Source organism: Tamandua tetradactyla, chromosome 3, assembly GCF_023851605.1.
Source record: "Tamandua tetradactyla isolate mTamTet1 chromosome 3, mTamTet1.pri, whole genome shotgun sequence".
NCBI lineage: Eukaryota > Metazoa > Chordata > Mammalia > Pilosa > Myrmecophagidae > Tamandua > Tamandua tetradactyla.
The window spans coordinates 140,640,983-140,660,688 of NC_135329.1; the positions used below are offsets into that span (position 1 = coordinate 140,640,983).

At 38.4% G+C, this 19,706-nt stretch overlaps 1 protein-coding gene across 3 annotated transcripts in view; it reads left to right on the plus strand.

The window, feature by feature from the left end:
- The window catches only part of DHRS9 (dehydrogenase/reductase 9), a 40,445-nt gene that overhangs the window by 13,912 nt on the left and 6,827 nt on the right, over positions 1–19,706 (plus strand). The window contains exons 2-5 of one of the 3 annotated variants that reach the window (XR_013172836.1): positions 1,817–2,188; positions 3,367–3,625; positions 10,100–10,263; positions 10,883–11,736. Coding sequence is in view for 2 of the 3 variants with exons in the window: in XM_077154077.1 (XP_077010192.1) it covers positions 1,876–2,188; positions 3,367–3,625; positions 10,100–10,263; positions 10,883–11,106 (960 nt within the window). In the remaining variant the exon portion in view is untranslated. Of the gene's footprint in view, positions 1–1,816; positions 2,189–3,366; positions 3,626–10,099; positions 10,264–10,882; positions 13,380–19,706 lie in introns of those variants that run through there. The other 2 variants (XM_077154077.1, XM_077154076.1) reach the window with 2 other exon arrangements.

Sequence of the window (19,706 nt, forward strand, 5' to 3'; positions counted from 1 at the left end):
AAATAATCACTAGTTCGTAAGAATAAACTTAGTTTGCCTAAATCTACCACATTTAAGTTTTCCCTCTGGTCTAATTTTTATCAACTGAAAACTCCCTTACCCTTTATTTTGCTATAGATCTTTGGGGGAAAAATGAAAGTAGAGCCCAAAATTTCCTTGAGAAGTGAAGAAGATTTATTGAATTTCAGTTTTTGTTGGAAATAATCTGTATTTCTTATATAGTAGGAGAAATCAAATTGAATATATATTATTCAGCATGTTTATATTCCTTATTGTGAAAACAAATATTCACACATACAGACAAAAATTAGAAGAATATGCACCAAAATGTTGAGTCAAAATTTTCTGTATTTGCTAATTTAAATTTGTTATTTTCACAAGCAGAATAAAATGAACAATTTTAAAAATGTTTCAAAAGAATAAAAAAAATTTTCAAAGGAAAATCCAGGAAATAATTGTAAGAAAATAAAGTCCAAGCAAAATTTATAAAATTGCTTGGTCTTGCATGTACTTTTTGATCATAGTTCTATGAACAGCCATGATTCAGAAGCATCCACAAGGTTTGAGCTTCAACTCAGGCCCAATCAATTGTCCTGTGTGCGTCAGAATCAAGGGTAAAGTCATTGTGAGAACATAGGGCAAAGTGAGGGCATTTTCTGGTTGCTGATGGAAGGTAATGTCTTTCCCACATGCCGAGAACCTGTTCAGGCCCCGGGCTGCTCCTAAGTCTGGATGATTTCCTTCCCTCGGGGTGTCTATGGCTGTGAGCTGGTGTTCAGACGTGAGGCAGCTCTGGCACACAGCCTGGACACTCAACAAATGCTCCTGGGCCCTTGTTTGCTTTCTCCTACCAGATGTCTTGTCCTTCCCAAGCCACTCATTCTCACATCAGAGTAATGCATACGTGTAGAAATGCAGGTTCAGGCTTCTGAAGAAAAAGGAAAGGAAGCCCTCTGGTTTTGGTCCAGAACCACCTCCAGCCCTGGCAGAAGTATTTCTCTGGGTGGTTCTGCTGTACTTGTGATCAAAGCATCACAGTTTCAAAGTATGAGTTTGCTTTACTTTGTCCTCCATTCATGTCACTTTTTTTCTCACAGGAAGTTGGTATCGTGAAAGGACAGAATTTGAGGATTTGGGATTGTGGTTTGGATTGCATGCCTTGACCATCATTTCTCTCTCTCTCAATCTCTTCTCTTTATTAGTTCACTCTCTCAGATGGCCTTGTACCTTAATTTTCTCCAATTTGAGATGTGATGGTCTGAGAGTTGGGTTGAAAGATGATAGTAGCCTTTTTAAAACGAGAAAATGGAAACTAAGGTGGAAACATTTTCTTAGTGGCAACACCAAAACACTTTCTTTATCCAACAGACTGAAAATAATTGAGAGTTTGGTAGGACAATTAACATCGAACTGCATTTCCCAATAGATTTTGAGTCTATCCTGAGCATAGCTTTCAGGAAGTAGCCAAAGGTGAGATTTTGGCTGTCTTTCAGATAGATGAATTCACACATGAAATTAATGGCATTACTCCACACAACTCTAAATACTCACATCAACCCAATGGCCTCTATCAGCTTCGTAATGGCTCCTCTTCCATGTAATTTCTCTGAAAATTAGCTGATTCGAGTTTACATTACTTTAGAGGAGCTGCTTAGCATCAAACAGGTTTCTTCTCAATAACCAACCAAATAAGAGTTATTGTTTTATGAGCTTTTCTTTATCCAGAGTACAATAAAATATCTCCAATTCATCAATCTTAATTTATAAAACCTTGGTAGTTCTAACTTGAATTTTCTTTCTAACTCTCAATACTCAGGATGCCATCTTTTATTGTATGAGAAAGGAGTATCCCTATTGCATGCAGGAGAAAAAAAAATGCTCCTTTTGGTGTTAGCTCTCATGATCCTCTGTGGCGTTCTATGGAATTACAAAGGACAGCTAAAAATTGCAGACTTCACTGATAAGTACATTTTCATCACTGGGTGTGACACGGGCTTTGGAAACTTGGCAGCCAGAACTTTTGATAAAAAAGGATTTCATGTAATTGCTGCCTGTTTGACTGAGTCAGGATCAACAGATTTAAAGGCCACAACCTCAGGGAGGCTTCACACCGTGCTTCTCGACGTAACCAACCCGGAGAATGTCAAGAGGACTGCCCAGTGGGTGAAGGAGCTCGTTGGGGAAAAAGGTGAGCAATGCAGTGGAGGGAGCAGGAGGGCCAAAGCTAAAGCTAAATAAATATGCTTGGGTTTTAACTGGCCTTTCAAGCAAATGTCTCCTAAATACCAGCTGAGTACTTTTTCAGTCTTGGGAGAGCTTCTGAGTAGTTCCAAGTCTCAGGCTCTCTGCGTGCAAGACACAGCTGAAGTTACCCACTTACTGAAGTCTCAGTGGGTGAATTTAGAACTGAGGTGAAGGTGTGACCTTCCCTACTCTTCTCTGGTGAGGTCCTACTCTTGCCAAATATGCCACAAAGGAATTTAGGGATAAAATCTACAGAACATGGGAGCAATTCCCAAATTGCCATCTGAATACTCGGAACCCTCTTCTCACTGCACAGCAGTTCCTGAGCTCAAGTATTTTCATTGTGAAAGGCAGAAAATGGCCTGAGAAATTGAAGATAAGTGTCTTAGGTGGTCACGGTAGAGTAGTGAGTCATAAGATACACATTCTGTATTAGATTCTGCTTAGACAGCTACATTCTGAACTAGAGAAATTTTTTTGGCTTTGAATGAAGTTTGAAACCTTCACATGGATGAAGATATTTCAGGTACAAAGTGAAAAACAAATGTGTTTGGTTTTTCTCGATCACGTCTTCATCACATGGTTGAGACTGTGAACCTCAAAAGCTATGGTTTAATAAGGCTCCAGATAATTTTAAATGCTTAAATTCCAAATACCTTTAATAATATTAGAGATGTTCTGCCATTTAAAAAAAATCTTAGAAAATGATTGAAATTTTCAAAAAGAGTAAACATAAAGTAGATTGATGTTGCTCTTTGTCTCTATAGAACATCTTATAAATATTCTCTGGCCTTGGCATAGAGCAAGTAGGGAAAATAGGCCGGTTTACACTACATTTGAAGTTAAAAAGCAGAAAGTCTTATCCAATGAGTGGCAGTATTTGACACTCTAAGTCAGAAATAGAATAACAGCAAAGTTGGCTTCCAATAACAGAACTTCAACTATTTCAGTAGACCCTCCCATATTCTGTTATTTTCCCCAAACTGCAAAGTAAATTAAAGCAAAAGTGTGACTAGAAGGTAGAAATGGCACCGTTGTGTAAAGCACCATATTTCCATCAAGGATGCCCATATAAGTGCCACTTTGTGCTATCATGCCTGCTTTCCTTCCTCTCTGTTCTAGGTCTCTGGGGCCTGATCAACAATGCTGGTGTCCTTGGTGTGCTGGCTCCCACCGACTGGCTGACAGTGGAGGACTACAGAGAACCCATTGAAGTGAACCTGTTTGGACTCATCAATGTGACATTAAATATGCTTCCCTTGGTCAAAAAAGCCCGAGGGAGGGTTATCAATGTCTCCAGCATTGGAGGTCGGCTCGCATTTGGTGGAGGGGGCTATGCTCCATCCAAATATGCAGTGGAAGGATTCAATGACAGTTTAAGGTACCAAAAAAAACTTAATTGAATTGCTAGGAAATAATAGTTGCTAACATTTATTGAATGGCTACTATGTACCAGACACTCTTATTTAGTGTTTTAAATTATTCCCAGTTCATAGATGATATTACTAATGCTGTGGAAATCAGGTAACTCATCTAGGGTCATCAAACTGATGAGTGGTAAAACTGAGATTTGATCCCAGGTCCCAGGTCTGTCTGTCTATTCTTTGCTTTTTGCATGAAATATCTTTTCCCAGCCTTTCACTTTCAACATATGTTTATTCTTGGGTCTAAGATGCATTTCCTGTATACAGCATATAGATGGGTCCTGTTTTTCAATCCATTCTGCCAGTCTATGTCTTTTGATTGGGGAGTTTAATCCATTAATATTTAGTGTTATTACTGTATGGGAAGTACTTTCTTCTACCACTTGCCTTTTGGATTTTATATGTCATATTTAATTTTCCTTCTTTTTACCTTTACTGATAGTCTTCATTTCTACACTCTTCTCCACACCTCTCTCTCCTGTCTTTTCCTACCTGTCTCTAGTGCTCCCTTTAGTATTTCTTGCAGAGCAGATCTCTTGGTCACAAATTCTCTCAGTGATTTTTTTGTCTGAAAATGTTTTAATTTCTCCCTCATTTTTGAAGGACAGTTTTGCTGGATATAGAATTCTTGGCTGGCAGTTTTTCTCTTTTAGTAATTTAAATATATTATCCCACTCTCTTCTCACCTCCATGGTTTCTGCTGAGAAATCTACACATAGTCTTATTGGGCTTCCCTTGTATGTGATGGTTTGTTTTTCTCTTGCTGCTTTCAAGTTTCTCTCTTTCTCTTTGACCTCTGACATTCTGATTAGTAAAGTCTTGGAGTATGTCTATTTAGATCAATTCTGTTTGGGGTAAGCTGCACTTCTTGGATCTGTAATTTTAAGTCTTTCATAAGAGTTGGGAAATATTCAGTGATAATTGCCTCCATCAGTTTTTCTCCTCCTTTTCCCTTCTCTTCTGCTTCTGGGACATCCACAACATGTATTTTCATGTGCTTCATGTTGTCATTTAATTCCCTGAGATGCTGCTCATATTTTCTTTTCCCTATATTTTCTTTTACTTGTTGGATTTCAGATGTCCCACCCTCCAGTTCACTAATTCTATCTTCTGCCTCTTGAAATCTGACATTGTAGGTTTCCATTGTTTTTTCATCTCTTCTACTGTGCTTTTCACACCCATAAGTTCTGTGATTTGTTTTTTTAGACTTTTGATTTCTTCTTTTTATTCATTCCTTGCCTTTTTTATATTCTCCCTCAATTCATTGATTTGAATTTTGATGAGGTTTTCTATGTCTGTTCAAAGATTCTGAATTAATTGTTTCAACTCCTGTATCTCATTTGAATTGCTGGTTTGTTCCTTTGACTGGGCCATATCTCCAATTTTCCTAGTATGATTTGTTATTTTTTGCTGGTGTCTAGGCATTCAATTATCTTAATTAGTTTATTCTGGAGATTTTTTTCATTTTTTTTTACCTAGGATTTTCTTGCTGGATGATTTTGTTGTCTATCTGTTCTTTGACATTCAGTTTGGCTTATTCTGGACCTCTAGCTTAGGTTTTGTTTCACAGATCAGAATTTTTCAGTTCTTGTTTTCTTGTTTCTTGCCCTGCATGTATGGTGCCATTTAGGTATTATAGACCCCAGCCAGATTTTCACAAACCAAACTGGCCTCCTGTCAGGAGGCAAGAGTCACCTGCGTCAGTTTTCCCTGAGGGTGAGACCCAGCAGATTGACAGACTTTCCTATGAAGTCTCTGTGCTCTCCATTTTCCTATCTTGCCCAGTATGTGGTGCTTGTCTGCCTGCAAGTCCCACCAGCATAAGGTGATGCTGTACCTTCAACTTCCGCAGACTCTCCCTGCCGGGGGCATGTTGGAGATAGTGGAGAGACTGCAGGCTGGTTTTAATAGCTTCACTTTTCCAGATCCTGGGGTCTGAACTCCTTGAGGGAGGGAATCCACCTGAGCTGGGCCCCACCCCTCTCCTGGGGAAGGCATAGGCTCCAGACAAACACTCAAACAAGCTTAATTCTGCCCTATGCCTGAGGCAGTGGAGCCCAGGAAGCCTTGCAGCTGTATCCAAAGAGCTGTAGAAACACGGCCACCAAAACAAGAGAGAAAAATCCTTTTCAGAGCAGGACTCCCATTCCTCAGGTTTGCCAATCAAGAGCTTAAGTTGGTACGTTGCTCTGTATATCTCCAGGTCCTATGTGCTTCCTCCTTTCCTTCAGGGCTTAGACCTTTTCAAATCCAAAAAAAACTGTTTTGTTTTTTTTTTCCTTTTCCATCAGCCCTGACCCCTCTGCCCCGGGGCAAAAACCAGCGACCTCCACTTTTACTCGAGGTTCAACTGAGCTGGGGACGTAATTTTTTTAGTCAGGATTTGTTAATTAATTCCACAATCAGAGTTTGCTTACACTTAGCCCCTAACACTGGTCAAGTCCCTTTCCTTTTCCCCTCTGGGAAGCAGCCTGTGGGGGAGGGGAGCCGGCCACCGCAGCTTGGGGAACTCACAGTTCTGGGGGGGCTCCCAGCTGGTCCAGACTGGGGTACACTATGTGTCCGGTCCCTGACATGGCCCCAGCAGTTGTTCTGTACTGTTCCTGGCTACTTATTAGCTGCTCTGGAGGATGGACTAAATCCCACACCTCACTAAGCTGCCTTCTTGGCCCCATTCCTTTTCTTTGCTTTTTATGTTAGTACATGATGCTGATGGTGGTGGTGAACTTGTATTCAACAGGTCAGTTTGTTGAAATTGGGAATCATATAGAAGCTAAATCAGTATAGGTCTCTCCCTTGGCTTTACTGTCGGTTATAGACACGATAGTACCATCTTATTTAAACTATAAATAGAAAATTATCTGGTAAAGTAAATGTCATTGTCACAAAGCAATGACTTAGCTACACAGCTTTATTTTCCCTTGTTGCAATTTCTGGATCCAAAACCCAGTACACCTCAGATACTATAGTCAAATGGATGGGAAACCCAAAGACAAGAAGGGGAGCTCTCTTTTAATGCCTTCCATTTCCAAATGACACTCAGAGCAGGAGTTTGCTTGTTACAGATGAGAATTTTGCTACCTCAAGAAAGCATTGATCACATCTTTTTCTGTGTGCCACAGAGAACTCCAGAGTTCAAAACAATGACATAACTCAGCAAACAGGAGCCCCCACTCAATTAAAATTCAATTGATTTAAGCTTTGTAAACTTGATAAGCTTTCTTTTATTTTCTGATGTATTTTGAATCTCTGACATAGAATTTTAAAAAGAAAAGGTTATATAAGCATGCCTAAGTGTTACCTATGGAGGACCTCTTTTGTTACTCAGATGTGGCCTCACTTTCTCTAAGCCCAGCTCTGCAAGTGAAATCATTGTCCTTCCCCTTACATGGGATATGACATCCAGGGGTGAAAGTCTCCCTGGTGACACGGGAGATGACTCCCAGGGATGAATCCAGTCCTGGCACCATGGGATCAACAATTCCCTCCTGACCAAAAGTGAGGAAAGAAGTATAACTAATAAAGTATCAGTGGCAGAGAGAGTTAAAATAGAATTGAGAGGCTACTCCAGAGGTTGCTCTTATACATGCTTCAGTTAGAACTTGCTACCTATCATAACCAGTCAAACTCCAGCCAGGACCATTCCAGCCAATCTTAAAGAACACCTAGGACAATATATAAGATTCCACAATGGTTCCATGCTCTAGAGTAACTTTTCCGAAGCCTACAACCTCCAGATGGGTCCCTGGTCCAGATAAGTCATGAACCTAGAGGGCCCAGGCTCTCTAGAACATCAGATAGTTCCATCTCCCTACCCCATATTAGTGACAGACCCTTCCAACATGAAAAAGTTAGAATAGCCATAGCCTAAACACAACTAAAGAGAGTGAAAGAAAGAGCAAAGGTGATGGTGGAGTTATACAGTGAAGATAGGATTTAATAAATGAGTATGAATGCTGAATCATTAGACTGATATCTCTTTTAGTCTCCAGTATTTTAGAACAGCTAGAAGGAAAATCTTAAAATTGTAGAATTGTAACTCATGTCAAACTCTGAAGTATGTTTTACAACTAATTGTGGTGCTGTGCTTTGAAATGTATTGCTTTTTTTGTATATATGTTATTTTTCACAAAAAAAAAAGAGGAAAAAAGTTGATTGTGATGATAAAAAAACATTTAAGCCTTCTAGCCTCGTATATTCTGGAGCAGCTAGCAGGAAAAATCTGAGAGGATTGTCTGCTAGCCCATGACAAACTCTAGGATTTGTCCTGTAACTGCTTGTTGAAGAGTGCTTTAGAAACTATTGCTTTTTTATTTCTTTGCTTTGTTTATTTGTTATACCATACAATACAAAAAGAAAAAGAAAAAAGAAAAGGTCAAAGGTTTCTATTCAGAGATTGCTAAGGACACTGCTAGGGAGTCTGTGTCCCCAGCATCTCACATTAAGGGGAGCTGGTTTATCCTTGCTTTCTGTAATGCTTTTAGAGGTTGGTTAGTCAGCAACTCATCATCTGTCACTATCTGTGCCTCCCCCAAATTTTGATAGGTTGTGATTTTGGTTCAAAATATTTTCTAATTTCCTCTGAGACTGTCTATTTGACCCACAGATTATTAAGAAGTGTGTTAACTGTCAGGTGTTTGGAAATTTTCCCTCTTATCTTTCTGTTATTTATATCTAGTTTAATTCCATAATGGTTAGAGAAAATATTTCATATTATTTTAATTTTTAAAAAACTGTTGATGTTTGAAGGAAGACTATAACCCATGATGTGGTCTATCTTGCTGAATGTTCTATGTGCCCTTGAAAAGAATGTTTTTTCTTTGGTTGGGTAGAGTGTCCTATAATGTCAATTAGGTCAAGTTGGTTGATAGTGATCCGTTTTTCTACCTAGTTACTGATTTTCTCCTTGCTCTTTTGATGGCTGAAAGTGATCGCCAATTGTAATTATGAGTTTATCTGTTTCTCCTTTTAGTTCTGTTGGTTTTTGTTTTTGCCTCATGTATTTTGTAGCTCTTTTGTTAGATTCATTCACGCTGCTATTTACTGAGTGAATTAACACTTTAGTTATTATGTCTCTTTATCCCTAGTAATTTTCCTTGTTCTGAAGTTTATTTTTCTTTCATTAGTGTTTGCATGGTATATCTTTTGTCACACTTTTACTTTAGCATATCAATGTCTTTATATTTGTAGTGAGTTTTGAGTAAATAACTCTTTTTTTTTTAATCCATTCTGACAATCTCTGACTTTTAATTTGTGTACTTGAACTAGGGGTTGGCAAACTATGTGCAGTGGGCCAGATTTTTTTAAATGACCTGTGAGATAAGAATAGTTTTTACATTTAAAAAAGATTGGGGGAAAAAAAAAGGAAGAATGCAATAGAGACTGCATGTGGCCAGCAAAGGCTAGACTATTTACTATATGGCCTTTTACAGAAAAATGCTGACCACTGGTTATATCACATTCAAAGTAATTTTTGATATGTTTGGATTTAGCTACCATTTTATTATTTGTTTTGCGGTTTTGTTCCCTCTATTTTTTGTTTCTCTTTGTCTTGCATATGTTTAGAGTATTTGAACTTTTTTATTATCCATTTTAATGCATCTATTTTTTTCTGATTATATTTCTTGTTACAGGTTTTTTAATTATTGCTCTAAAGATTATAATATACATATTTAACTTTTCCCAATTCACCTTGAATCAATACAGACCTTACCACAATATAGGTTCCTTTACCCTCCCTCCCTCTTTAAAATTGCCTTATGTAATATATTTATACATATTGAAAACCCCATGAGACAATGTTTTAATGCTTTTACTTACAATGATAATACATATTTTTAAATACTCAAAGGAGGAAAGTAGTCTATTCTATTTACCCAGATATCCATATACAATTTCTGGTGCTGTTTCTTCATTCCTGATCTTCCAGCTTTCTCTCTGGTATTGTTTTAGTCTGTTAAAGCTTATGGAATGCAATATACCAGAAATGGGTTGGCTATCACAATGGGGATTTATTAACTTACAAGTTTATGGTTCTAAGGCTGTGAAAATCTCCAAATCAAGGCATCAAAAAGACAGCCCCTCCTCCCCAAAGACTGGCTACTGGTGACCCTCAGCTTTCCTGTCACATGGCCAGGCACACAGCTATGGCTGCTGGTCTCTCCCTTCCCTCCTGGGTCTCGCTACTTCCAGCTGGAATGGGTGGTGGGTACACCCAGATCCATTTCCTGTTCTGCCACTAAACAGTCCTCACTTCACCACCCTGAACTTCAGTTTTCTCATCTGCAAAATGAGAGCAGAACTAGATGCTCCTTTTCAATACAACCAATTCTGTGACTCCATGAAAAGATTCATAAGAAAACAGTCACCCACATCACAAATATTCTCCAAATAAATCTGTATTAAAGATCTTCACTGGGTTCTTTTCACAGGCGGGACATGAAAGCTTTTGGTGTACACGTCTCTTGCATTGAGCCAGGATTGTTCAAAACGGAATTGTCAGATCCAGTAAAGACTTTTGAAAAAAAACTTGCCATTTGGAAACATCTGGATTCAGACATCAAACAGCAATATGGGGAAGGTTACATTGAAAAAAGTGAGTTTCTAGGTGGACACAGAGTCCTTTGGGGGTTTAGGGTCCTGTGCAGCGTGGAAGAGACTCAAACATAAATAAAATAAAATAAAAAACAAGTTTCCCAGAGTAATACACCAAAAAAAAAAAATACACTTAAAATGGATCAGGGATCCCTATTTATTTCAGTGTCATCTCTTGCTTCTCTGAGTGTTTATAAATACACTGAGTGCCCTATGCTAAGTGCATTATGAGCTATATCACCTACTCCTCAAAAGAATTGTTGGAGAAGTGAGTGGAGGGTTGGAAAGAATAGCAGCATTAATATCGATAGGATGCTTGTTAGAAATGCAAATTCTTGGGCTACCCCAGACCTAATCAGAAACTCTGGAGGTGGGACCCAGAAATCTGTGTTTTAACAAACCCTCAAAAAGAATCTGCTGTCTACTCAAGTTTGAGAACCATAAGTCTACAGAAAACATGGCTGCAAGAATAAATAGAAAATCACCACAAGGGGTCTGGATTATAATGGCAAATCCAAAATAAAATCTTTCATGTACATCCTCCTCTTCTCACCGTATCTTCAGACTCTTTTACTTAGTCTTCCAAAAAGTAAATGCTGTGCTTTTGTCTCTTTTGACAGGTCTAAACAAATTGAAAGGTACTACATCCTTTGTGAATATGGACCTCTCCCTGGTGGTAGAGTGCATGGACCATGCTTTAACCAGTCTATTCCCTAAGACCCATTATGCTGCTGGAAAAGATGCCAAGACTTTCTGGATACCTCTGTCTCACATGCCAGCCGTGTTGCAAGACTTTTTACTGTTGAAACAGAAAGTTGAACTGGCTAACCCCAAGGCAGTGTGACTCAACTGACCACAACTGCCTACTCCAGGCTATGAAACTGAGTGATTTCAAGAACACATCTCCTTTTCAATCTCATTGCTCACCTAATCCAACCAGGACTCATTTAGAGAATCATGCTTCTTTTGATAACTGAAGGGGTCCTTCCATCAGTGGTGATGTCTCAGGGTCCCTTCTCAAGACTTCTTTGAATAGGAGAGCAGTGGAAGCACACAACACAGGCAAGACTGCTGAATATTTAAGCCTTGTCTGCTTGGAATGTAAGGGGAATCGGAAGACTTTCCCATCCAAATGCATCTCCACCATGGGCATACCGCATGCCCATAGTCCCCAATTAGACTCTCTTCTTTAAATGTTAAATATCGGTCCTTTCTCAAAATAACAAGAAATTAAATAGAATACATTCACAAATGAATTAGACATATTAGGTTATCATACTGAGAAAAAGACCCTAAAGGACTGCAATTCAATTCTGGTAAGCTCTGATGGGAACAGGAAAAGGGTGGGACATGAGGCTTTGTGAGACAATAAGGGGGCAGCAGAAAAACATTATGTGGGATTTTAAATAGGAGGGAAGACAAAGAGAGATGGAAAAAGAAGACTGAAAGAAAAAGTGGATATATAAAAGTAAAGGTAGGGATTGCCAAGACAAGCCTTTCTAAACTATAGGATGCTATAGAGGTTGAACAGCCTGTCAAAGGCTGGTGGAAAGAGGGGAATAATAGAGTAGCAACCTAGTTTCTTTCTTTCTTTCTTTGCATCAAAATGAAGAAAAACACAGCAACAAGATAGAAAAATTCTCCAGCAATGTTAGCTAACTGTTGTCACTACCTACTTGGTCATTATCTACTTGTGAGGTCATTCTACCATCTTGGCCTTTTCCCCAGAGACAGTTCACCTGTAGAGCTCTGATTTTTCCTGGTTGCAATTAGCCACCTATAGTTTGGAGACCCTCACTCAACCTGTCTGTGGAGTTGAAGTTCATCAGCATTGAACTGACCTTGAGTTCCTACATCTTTTCTTCATTTGACTGCTTTAAAAATGTGTGATCAACTGCTCCTTGACTTTTCAGGCCTCTGAGGGCTGCCAAGACTTACGATCTACCAAGAATCTTCTTTGCTAAACTTCCAATCATGCTAGTCATATTATTGGATCTCCCAATTTGTGTTACTTTGTTTCACCTAGACCTGAAGTCTTTGCTCATTTTGCAAAGAAACTCCCTATTTCATCCAAACAAAAATTCCCTCCTTAAACAAATACCCCCCAAAATGGTGTCCCCTCAAAATACAGCCAAATATATTCATCTAAGTGACTTCAAAAGCTTTTTAAACTAGATGTTAAGGTGAGAAGTTTGGGCTATAAAGGTGTGTCAGCAGACCTGTGAGGCAGGGAGGAACTTTGGAAGGTCTCTGCCCCCAGATTCTAAAGGCGTGAGTTTCTAGATTCCTCTCTACCTCGCCATCACATCTCATACTCTGTGCTCATCAGAGAATAACTGGTGAATTTTTATCAATATTTTGAGGGACATGTCATATGCTGGGCATTCTGCTAAATACTTGCCTACAATAAGGAACAAAGATGGATATGACACCTTCCTTCACTGAGCTTAATACTAATCCAAAGGCTAAAGCCAGTACTCTGTGTGCCTTGGAGATGCTGAGATGAACTGAAGTTTTGTCTTGTACCATAATGCACAGAGGATCCTTCTTCACTTAGTTTGGCAGCAACAGGAGAATTTTCCAGACCTTTCTTAAAAACCTAATTGTATGAGTAGATTGAAATACTAGTGAACAATGAAAGGGGGTGGTAAGGGGTATAGAAAAAAAATAGGGGGAACAAAGGTTAAAATCTATTGAATAGAAGGAAATACTAGAGGTCAATGAGAGGGAAGGGTAAAGGGTATGGTATGTGTGAATTTTTTCTTTTTTCTTTTTATTTCTTTTTCTGGAGGGATGCAAATATTCTTAAAAAATGATCATGGTGATGTATATACTACTGTGTGATGATACTGTGAGCCGTTGACTGTACACCACACATGGAATGTATGTTAAGAATGTTCATGTTTGTATGTTGTTTTGGTTTGATAATACAAAATACATTAAATTTTTTTTAAATTGTGTCCTTTATAACTCTTCCTGGATATACACAATATATCTGAATCTTGAGTTTTATCTACTCTCCTCAACCCTCACCCCTGTCTATACCTTCCCCTGCCTAGCACCAACTACAATAAATTTTATCTCTTAAAAAATTGACTCCATCAACTTATTTTCATCTCCATTGCAATCACCCATCAAACTGCCGTCATCCTGGTCTCAACTAGAGCACATTCATTCTTTTCGCACCTTCAAGATTTCTCCTCACTGCAGTCAGTATTTTCCAAATTTAAAATCTTATCATTCTGAATATGCAACTATGTGATGATATTGTGAATTACTGATTATATCTATAGCACGGAATGATCAAAATGGGGATGTTTGCGTTATTTGGTGGGTTTTTTTGTATTTAAAAAAATAAATAAATATTTTTTTAAAATAATAAAATAAAATCTTATCATTCTACTCCTCTCCCCACCACCACTTTCCTCAGCCTTTCAATGTCTTCCCATTGCACTTTTGCTAAGGACTAAAAGGTATAATAATAAGTCCTATTACCCTGGTGCTCCTTATTAGCCTCATTTTAGGCCACTGTTCTCCTCACTGTCACCTCAGAACTTCATCCATGCTCTTCCCGAGGAGATTCTCCATTTTACCTGATTTTCCATTTTGCCATCCTCCAGATCACACCCGCTTCCTCAGGGAAGCCCACGCAATTCCAAATCTTGACTACCACCTTTGCATCCTGTCTTACACTCTCACTCTACCGTATGATTTACTTCAGGACACTCATCATACTTTGTATTTGTAGATTTGTGGGGTTGGTTTAGTTAATACTGGTCTCACTCTCAGACTGTTAAGGGCCCTGGGGTCAAAAATCATGATACTTTGATCTCTCACTTCAAATCAATCTTCCCTACCCCATTAGTTGTGCTCTCAATGTGTCAGTTCAATTAAGTTCTCATAATCTTAAGCATTTGAGAATTTCCACAAGGGCTCCCTGGCTCTGGCTGTGCTGTCAGCCTCCCCTCAGGGTCTGATCACTGTTGCCATAGTGATTTCCTGTGAACTGCTGGTCCAGAGAGAGATACTGTGAGGGTTCCTGGGCCCAGTGGTGGCAGAGCAGAACACATCAGGAGTAACTGAGTGTCATTCTCCTGCCCGCAGGCAAGACATGCTTAAGCAATCAAGGCTCAATAGACTCTTTTCCGTTTCAAATCTCTCCCCAAACTCTGTGCGTTTGTAGGTAACCTAGCACAACATTTAATGAGGAGAATTTCCAGGAAACACTAAGAAAAATGACCAACTTTGGCTCTTCTCCATACTTCTAATCACTAAAAGTCCTCAAAAACATGAGACTTCACAGTACTATCAGGAGAAGATAGCTCAACATTCTCAAAATGGAAAAGTTTTTGATAGTTAGAAATTATTCATGACAACTGTTCTAGTTTCTTCTCTTTGCAATGTTGATTTCATTGGGCATTTTCTAACCTGGACCTTGGTTAAATTTGCCATGTAAACATGAGGAGCCAAATTTCTTTGTGCTAAATATTAACCTCACAATAATTTTGACTGGCCCTGCTATTCCAAGGAAATCTATACCCAGATTTGCCTAGAGGTCTAAATTTTTAACTGCTTTGAAGATAATTATACATATTTCTGACTTTGCAGTAAAAGCAGATAGAACTTAAAAACAATTGTATGTGCAATTTGGGAAAAACATTTACATCTACACAAATAATGAGTGAAGGACAAACAAATGCAGGCTCACTGGTATTTCTCTCTCTCTCTCTCTCTCTCTCTCTCTAACATACACATAGACTAGCAAGACTATTTTTCTTGGGTAGGCAATGGTGGCTCAGTGGCAGAGTTCTCACCTGCCATGCCAGAGATCCAGGTTTGATTCCCAGTGCCTGCCCATGCAAAAAAAAAAAATTTTTTTTCTTAAGACTTAGGTAGAGTGTCTTTGATCATGGTGGAAAGAACATAACCTTATATTTCAAATCAAGCTCTAATATTTATAATGGCATGATATTGGGGCTAATGATAACATATTTATTGGTTTTTATTCTGTGAATATTTAGAAATTTAAAGAATAAAGAAAATAATGAAAGTCACCTGTCATAAACTACCCTGAAATAAGTGCTGAAGCAAATCTTGCCAGGTGATTGTGTGAGTTTTTGTGTGTATGTGTGTGTGTGTGTGTGACATCTTCTAAAAAAGGATATATTAATATATATAAACATGTATATACACATTAAATAATAATATGCTTACTAATTTTTCTTCGTTTTTTTTTGCATTCCAACGTATGAATGCATCACAATCTGTTCAGTCAATTGAAAATTGAACAATTGAAAAGTTATTTATGTTATTGTCAACTTAGTTACTTCTGGACATTTTATTTCTTCAACCAAAGACAAATGCAAAAAAAAAAAAATTAGCAACCTCAAGAAGAATTGTGAAATGAAAGTATCCAACCCAGTGATTGGCACATAATGAGCCCTGAATAGAATTGACTTCTCTTCTTTCCAAAAGTGAATTAAATTTTTTCCCACATTCTTCCAAAAAAGAAATTAACCAGCACTAAATATTGCATGAATTACCAAGAACTGATTATTTGGAAAATAAATAAGAAGAATTCACATTTTTATATTACCAGAAATCTCAAATAGATTTTAAATAGCTAACCAAATTAAGTCCATCTGAATCTGAAGTTTATTATTTCATAGTTCATCTAGAGAAAGAAAAGTTTGGATTATTGTGTGTATTAGCTAGGGTTCTTTAGAGAAACAGAATCAGCAGGAAATATCCATAGATATAAAATTTATAAAAGTGTCTCATGTAACCGTGGGAACATAGAGTCCAAAATCCGTAGGGCAGACTGTGAAGCTGACGACTCCAATGGAGAGTCTGGACAAATTCCGCAGGAGAAGCTTGCTGGCCAAATCAGAAAAGAAGGCTCTCTCTTTTGAATCCTCCTTAAAAGCCTTCCAGTGATTAGATTAAATATCACTCATTGCAGAAGACACTCCCCTAGGCTGATTACAAATACAATCAGCTGTGGATGCAGCTGATGTGATCATGATTTGATTCTATGAAGTGTCCTCATAGCAACAGACAGGCCAGCACTTGCCCAACGAGACAAATGGGCACCACCTCCTGGTCAAGTTGACACATGAACCTGACCATGACAGTCCACCCCTTGTCAACTTGGCAGCTGTACACATCACCTTTAACCAAAATGTCAAGAAGTCAGTAACTAAGTTGAGAATAATATAAATAACTTTTCAATTGTTCAACTTTTAATTGAACAAACTGTGATACATTCATATGTTGGAATGCAAAAAAAAATAAGGAAAAATTAGTAAATATATTGTTATTTAATGTGTATATTCGTGTTTATATATATATATTAATATATCCTTTTTACAAAACATCACACACACACACATACACACAAAAACTCACACAATCACCTGGCAAGATTTGCTTCAGCACTTATTTCAGGGTAGTTTATAACAGGTGGCTTTCATTATTTCCTTTAGTCTTTAAATTTATAAATATTTACAGAATAAAAACCAATAAATATGTTATCATTAGCCCCAATATCACGCCATTGTAAATAGGAGCTTGATTTGAAATATAAGGTTATATTCTTTCCACCCTGATCAAACACACTCTACCTAAGTCTTAAGAAAAATAGTCTTGCCAGTCTATGTGTATGTTAGAGAGAGAGCAAGAGAGGTAGAGACAGAGAGAAAAAAAATACCAGTGAGTCTGCATTTGTTTGTCCTTCATGTATTATTTGTGCAGATGTAAATGTTCTTCCCAAATTGTACATAAAATTACTTTTAAGTTCTATTTACTGTTACTGAAAAGTCAGAAATATGTATAATTATCTTCAAAGCAGTAAAAAAATTTAGATTTCTAGGCAAATCTGGATATAGATTTCCTTGGAATAGCAGGGCCAGCCAAAATCATTGAGAGGTTAATATTTAGCACAAAGAAATTTGGCTCCTCATGTTTACATGGCAAATTTAACCAAGGTCCAGGTTAGAAAATGCCCAAAGAAATCAACTTTGCAAAGAGAAGAAACAAGAGCAGGTTTTGGTACCGGGAGTGGGGTGCTGCTGCGGTTTGCAAATACCAAACATGCTGGAATGGCTTTTTAAATGGATAAGAGGAAGATTTTGGAGGAGCTGTGAGAAACTTGATAAAGAAGGCCTAAAGTGCTTTGAAGAGAATGTTGGTAGAAATTTGAACTCTAAAGACACTTCTGATAAAGCTTTAGAGAGAAACGAGTACGTGTTATTATAGACCGGAAGAAAGGTGAGTCTTGTTTTAAAATGCAGATAATCTGGCAAAATTAACTAGTGACTTTGGCTGGAAAGCAGATTTTAAAAGTCATGAACTTGGATATTTAGCAGAAGAGATTTCTAAATTAAATGTGTAAAGTGCAGCCTGGTTTTCTCCTCACAGCTTATAGTGAAATGCAACAGGAAAGACAGAAGCAGAGAATGACAAGAGAGAAAGCCATGAGATTCTGAGAGAGCAGAGAATGCCACAGCACCACAAAGCAGAGTCCACCAGTCAGCAACTTTAGGAGATGAAAAAGGAAAACACCTCCCAGGGAGCTGGAGAGGAAGCTAAGCAGATGAGACTGTGTTCGCCATATGCCCTTCCAGCCAAAAGAGAAACTTGACCATGTTTGCCATGTGCCTCTCCACTTGAGGGACTTCATCGGCCTTCTTGAACCAAGGTATCTTTCCCTGGATGCCTGAGATTGGACATTTCTATAGATTGGCTTTAATTGGGACATTTCCATGGCCTAAAAACTGTTAACTTGCAACTTATTAAATTCCCGTTTTTAAAAGTCATTCCATTTCTGGTAGAGTGCATTCTGGCTGCTAGCAAACTAAAACAACAACTTAATCTAGGCCATTTAAATATAAGGAAGATGATGGCCAACAGTTTCATGATTTTTGCTTGTGAACCATAAGACAATTCTGTTTATATTCATAATGCTGACATTCTTCCTCAACTCTGTGATTCATTTCTCAAAAGAAAATATGAGTAATTTCCAATCTAGTATATGAGGCACTAAAGTAGCCAGGATTTTAATGCAGATTCTGGTTCAGCAGAGTTTCCAAGTTCTTTTTCTACACAGCACTTACCCAAGAAAGAGCCGTGTCAAGGATCTTGCCTAATTCCTCTCTGGAAATAACATGGCAGGCTGAAATAGATCAGCAAGGGCAATATAGCATTCCGGCACATTGTACAACCAGCATCATTCCTGACTAGCTCCATTTCAGTTCTTTTTGAGAAATTGGAGATGAAAAGAACTCTGCTGTGGATACACAGCAATAATGCCTAGGTAAAAACCATCCAGTCCTATGCCTAGGTAAAATATTTACTCCCAACCGTCTGAATCTATTTTTCTTCTTAGATAAGGCAATTGTAACTTGAGTATGATGCCACCCAATGAAAGGAGGTGCCTGGGTTATGGACCAGCACCTGGCTTTATACAGGTATAATTTTAAAAAGGCAATATTAATGATTATTTAACACCTAGTGCATTGTAGGTTCTTATGTATTTAACTGTACATTTCGTGGATGATTTCATTTAACTCCAACCACATCTGAGTAAGATAGGTATTTTATTTTTCATTTATTTTTTATTTTTTGTATTTTAGAGATGGGGAAATGAACTCATGGAGAGATGAATAATTTGCCTGAGCATGGGATTCATTGTGAAAAGGATTGAGGCATTTTATTCCACAGTCAGGCTCAAAGTGAGTCAGTGGTGTGCTGTAACTGCTCATACCCCAAGAGGGAAAAAATAAATGATCTTCTTTTAACATTTTAATTGCATCATATAAAATAAGGGAGGTGATGGCCCTCTCTACCCTCACCTTCTCAGAGCACTTGTAAAATTTTGCCTTCACTGTGTGGAACCCTATTCTCAGAAAGCCACAGAGATGACCAGGAGATCGAGGTTATCTGAAGCAGAACTGTAGAAACTGGGACTGTTTACATGGAAAAAGAGCTTGACGGGAGACCAGGCAGCCCACATGAAAGGGCCTCCCTGTAAAACAGGAATTAAACTCATTCCTGTCAGGGCCCATGGGTGGAAATTCCATAGAATCAAAGTTCAGCCACATAGTAGGAGGCGCTTTAAACCAAGCAGTAACTGCCTGACTGCAGGCCAGCCACAGCCAGTGGGTGAACAGCGGGGAGGGAGGAGGCAGGAAGCAGCCCACAGGGTAGGGATGCTGCAGAAGAGATTCAAGAAATATGGGGCTGGGCAGGCCACAGTGGCTGGGTAGGCAGAATTCTCGCCTGCCATGCCGGAGACCCGGATTTGATTCCCGGTGCCTGCCCAAGCAAATAAATAAATAAATAAATAAATAAATAAATAAATAAATAAATATGGGGCTGTTGATGACTTAGTTGACATTTGAGGACTCTCCAAACCTAAGATTCTACAATCTAGTGTGTGTGTGT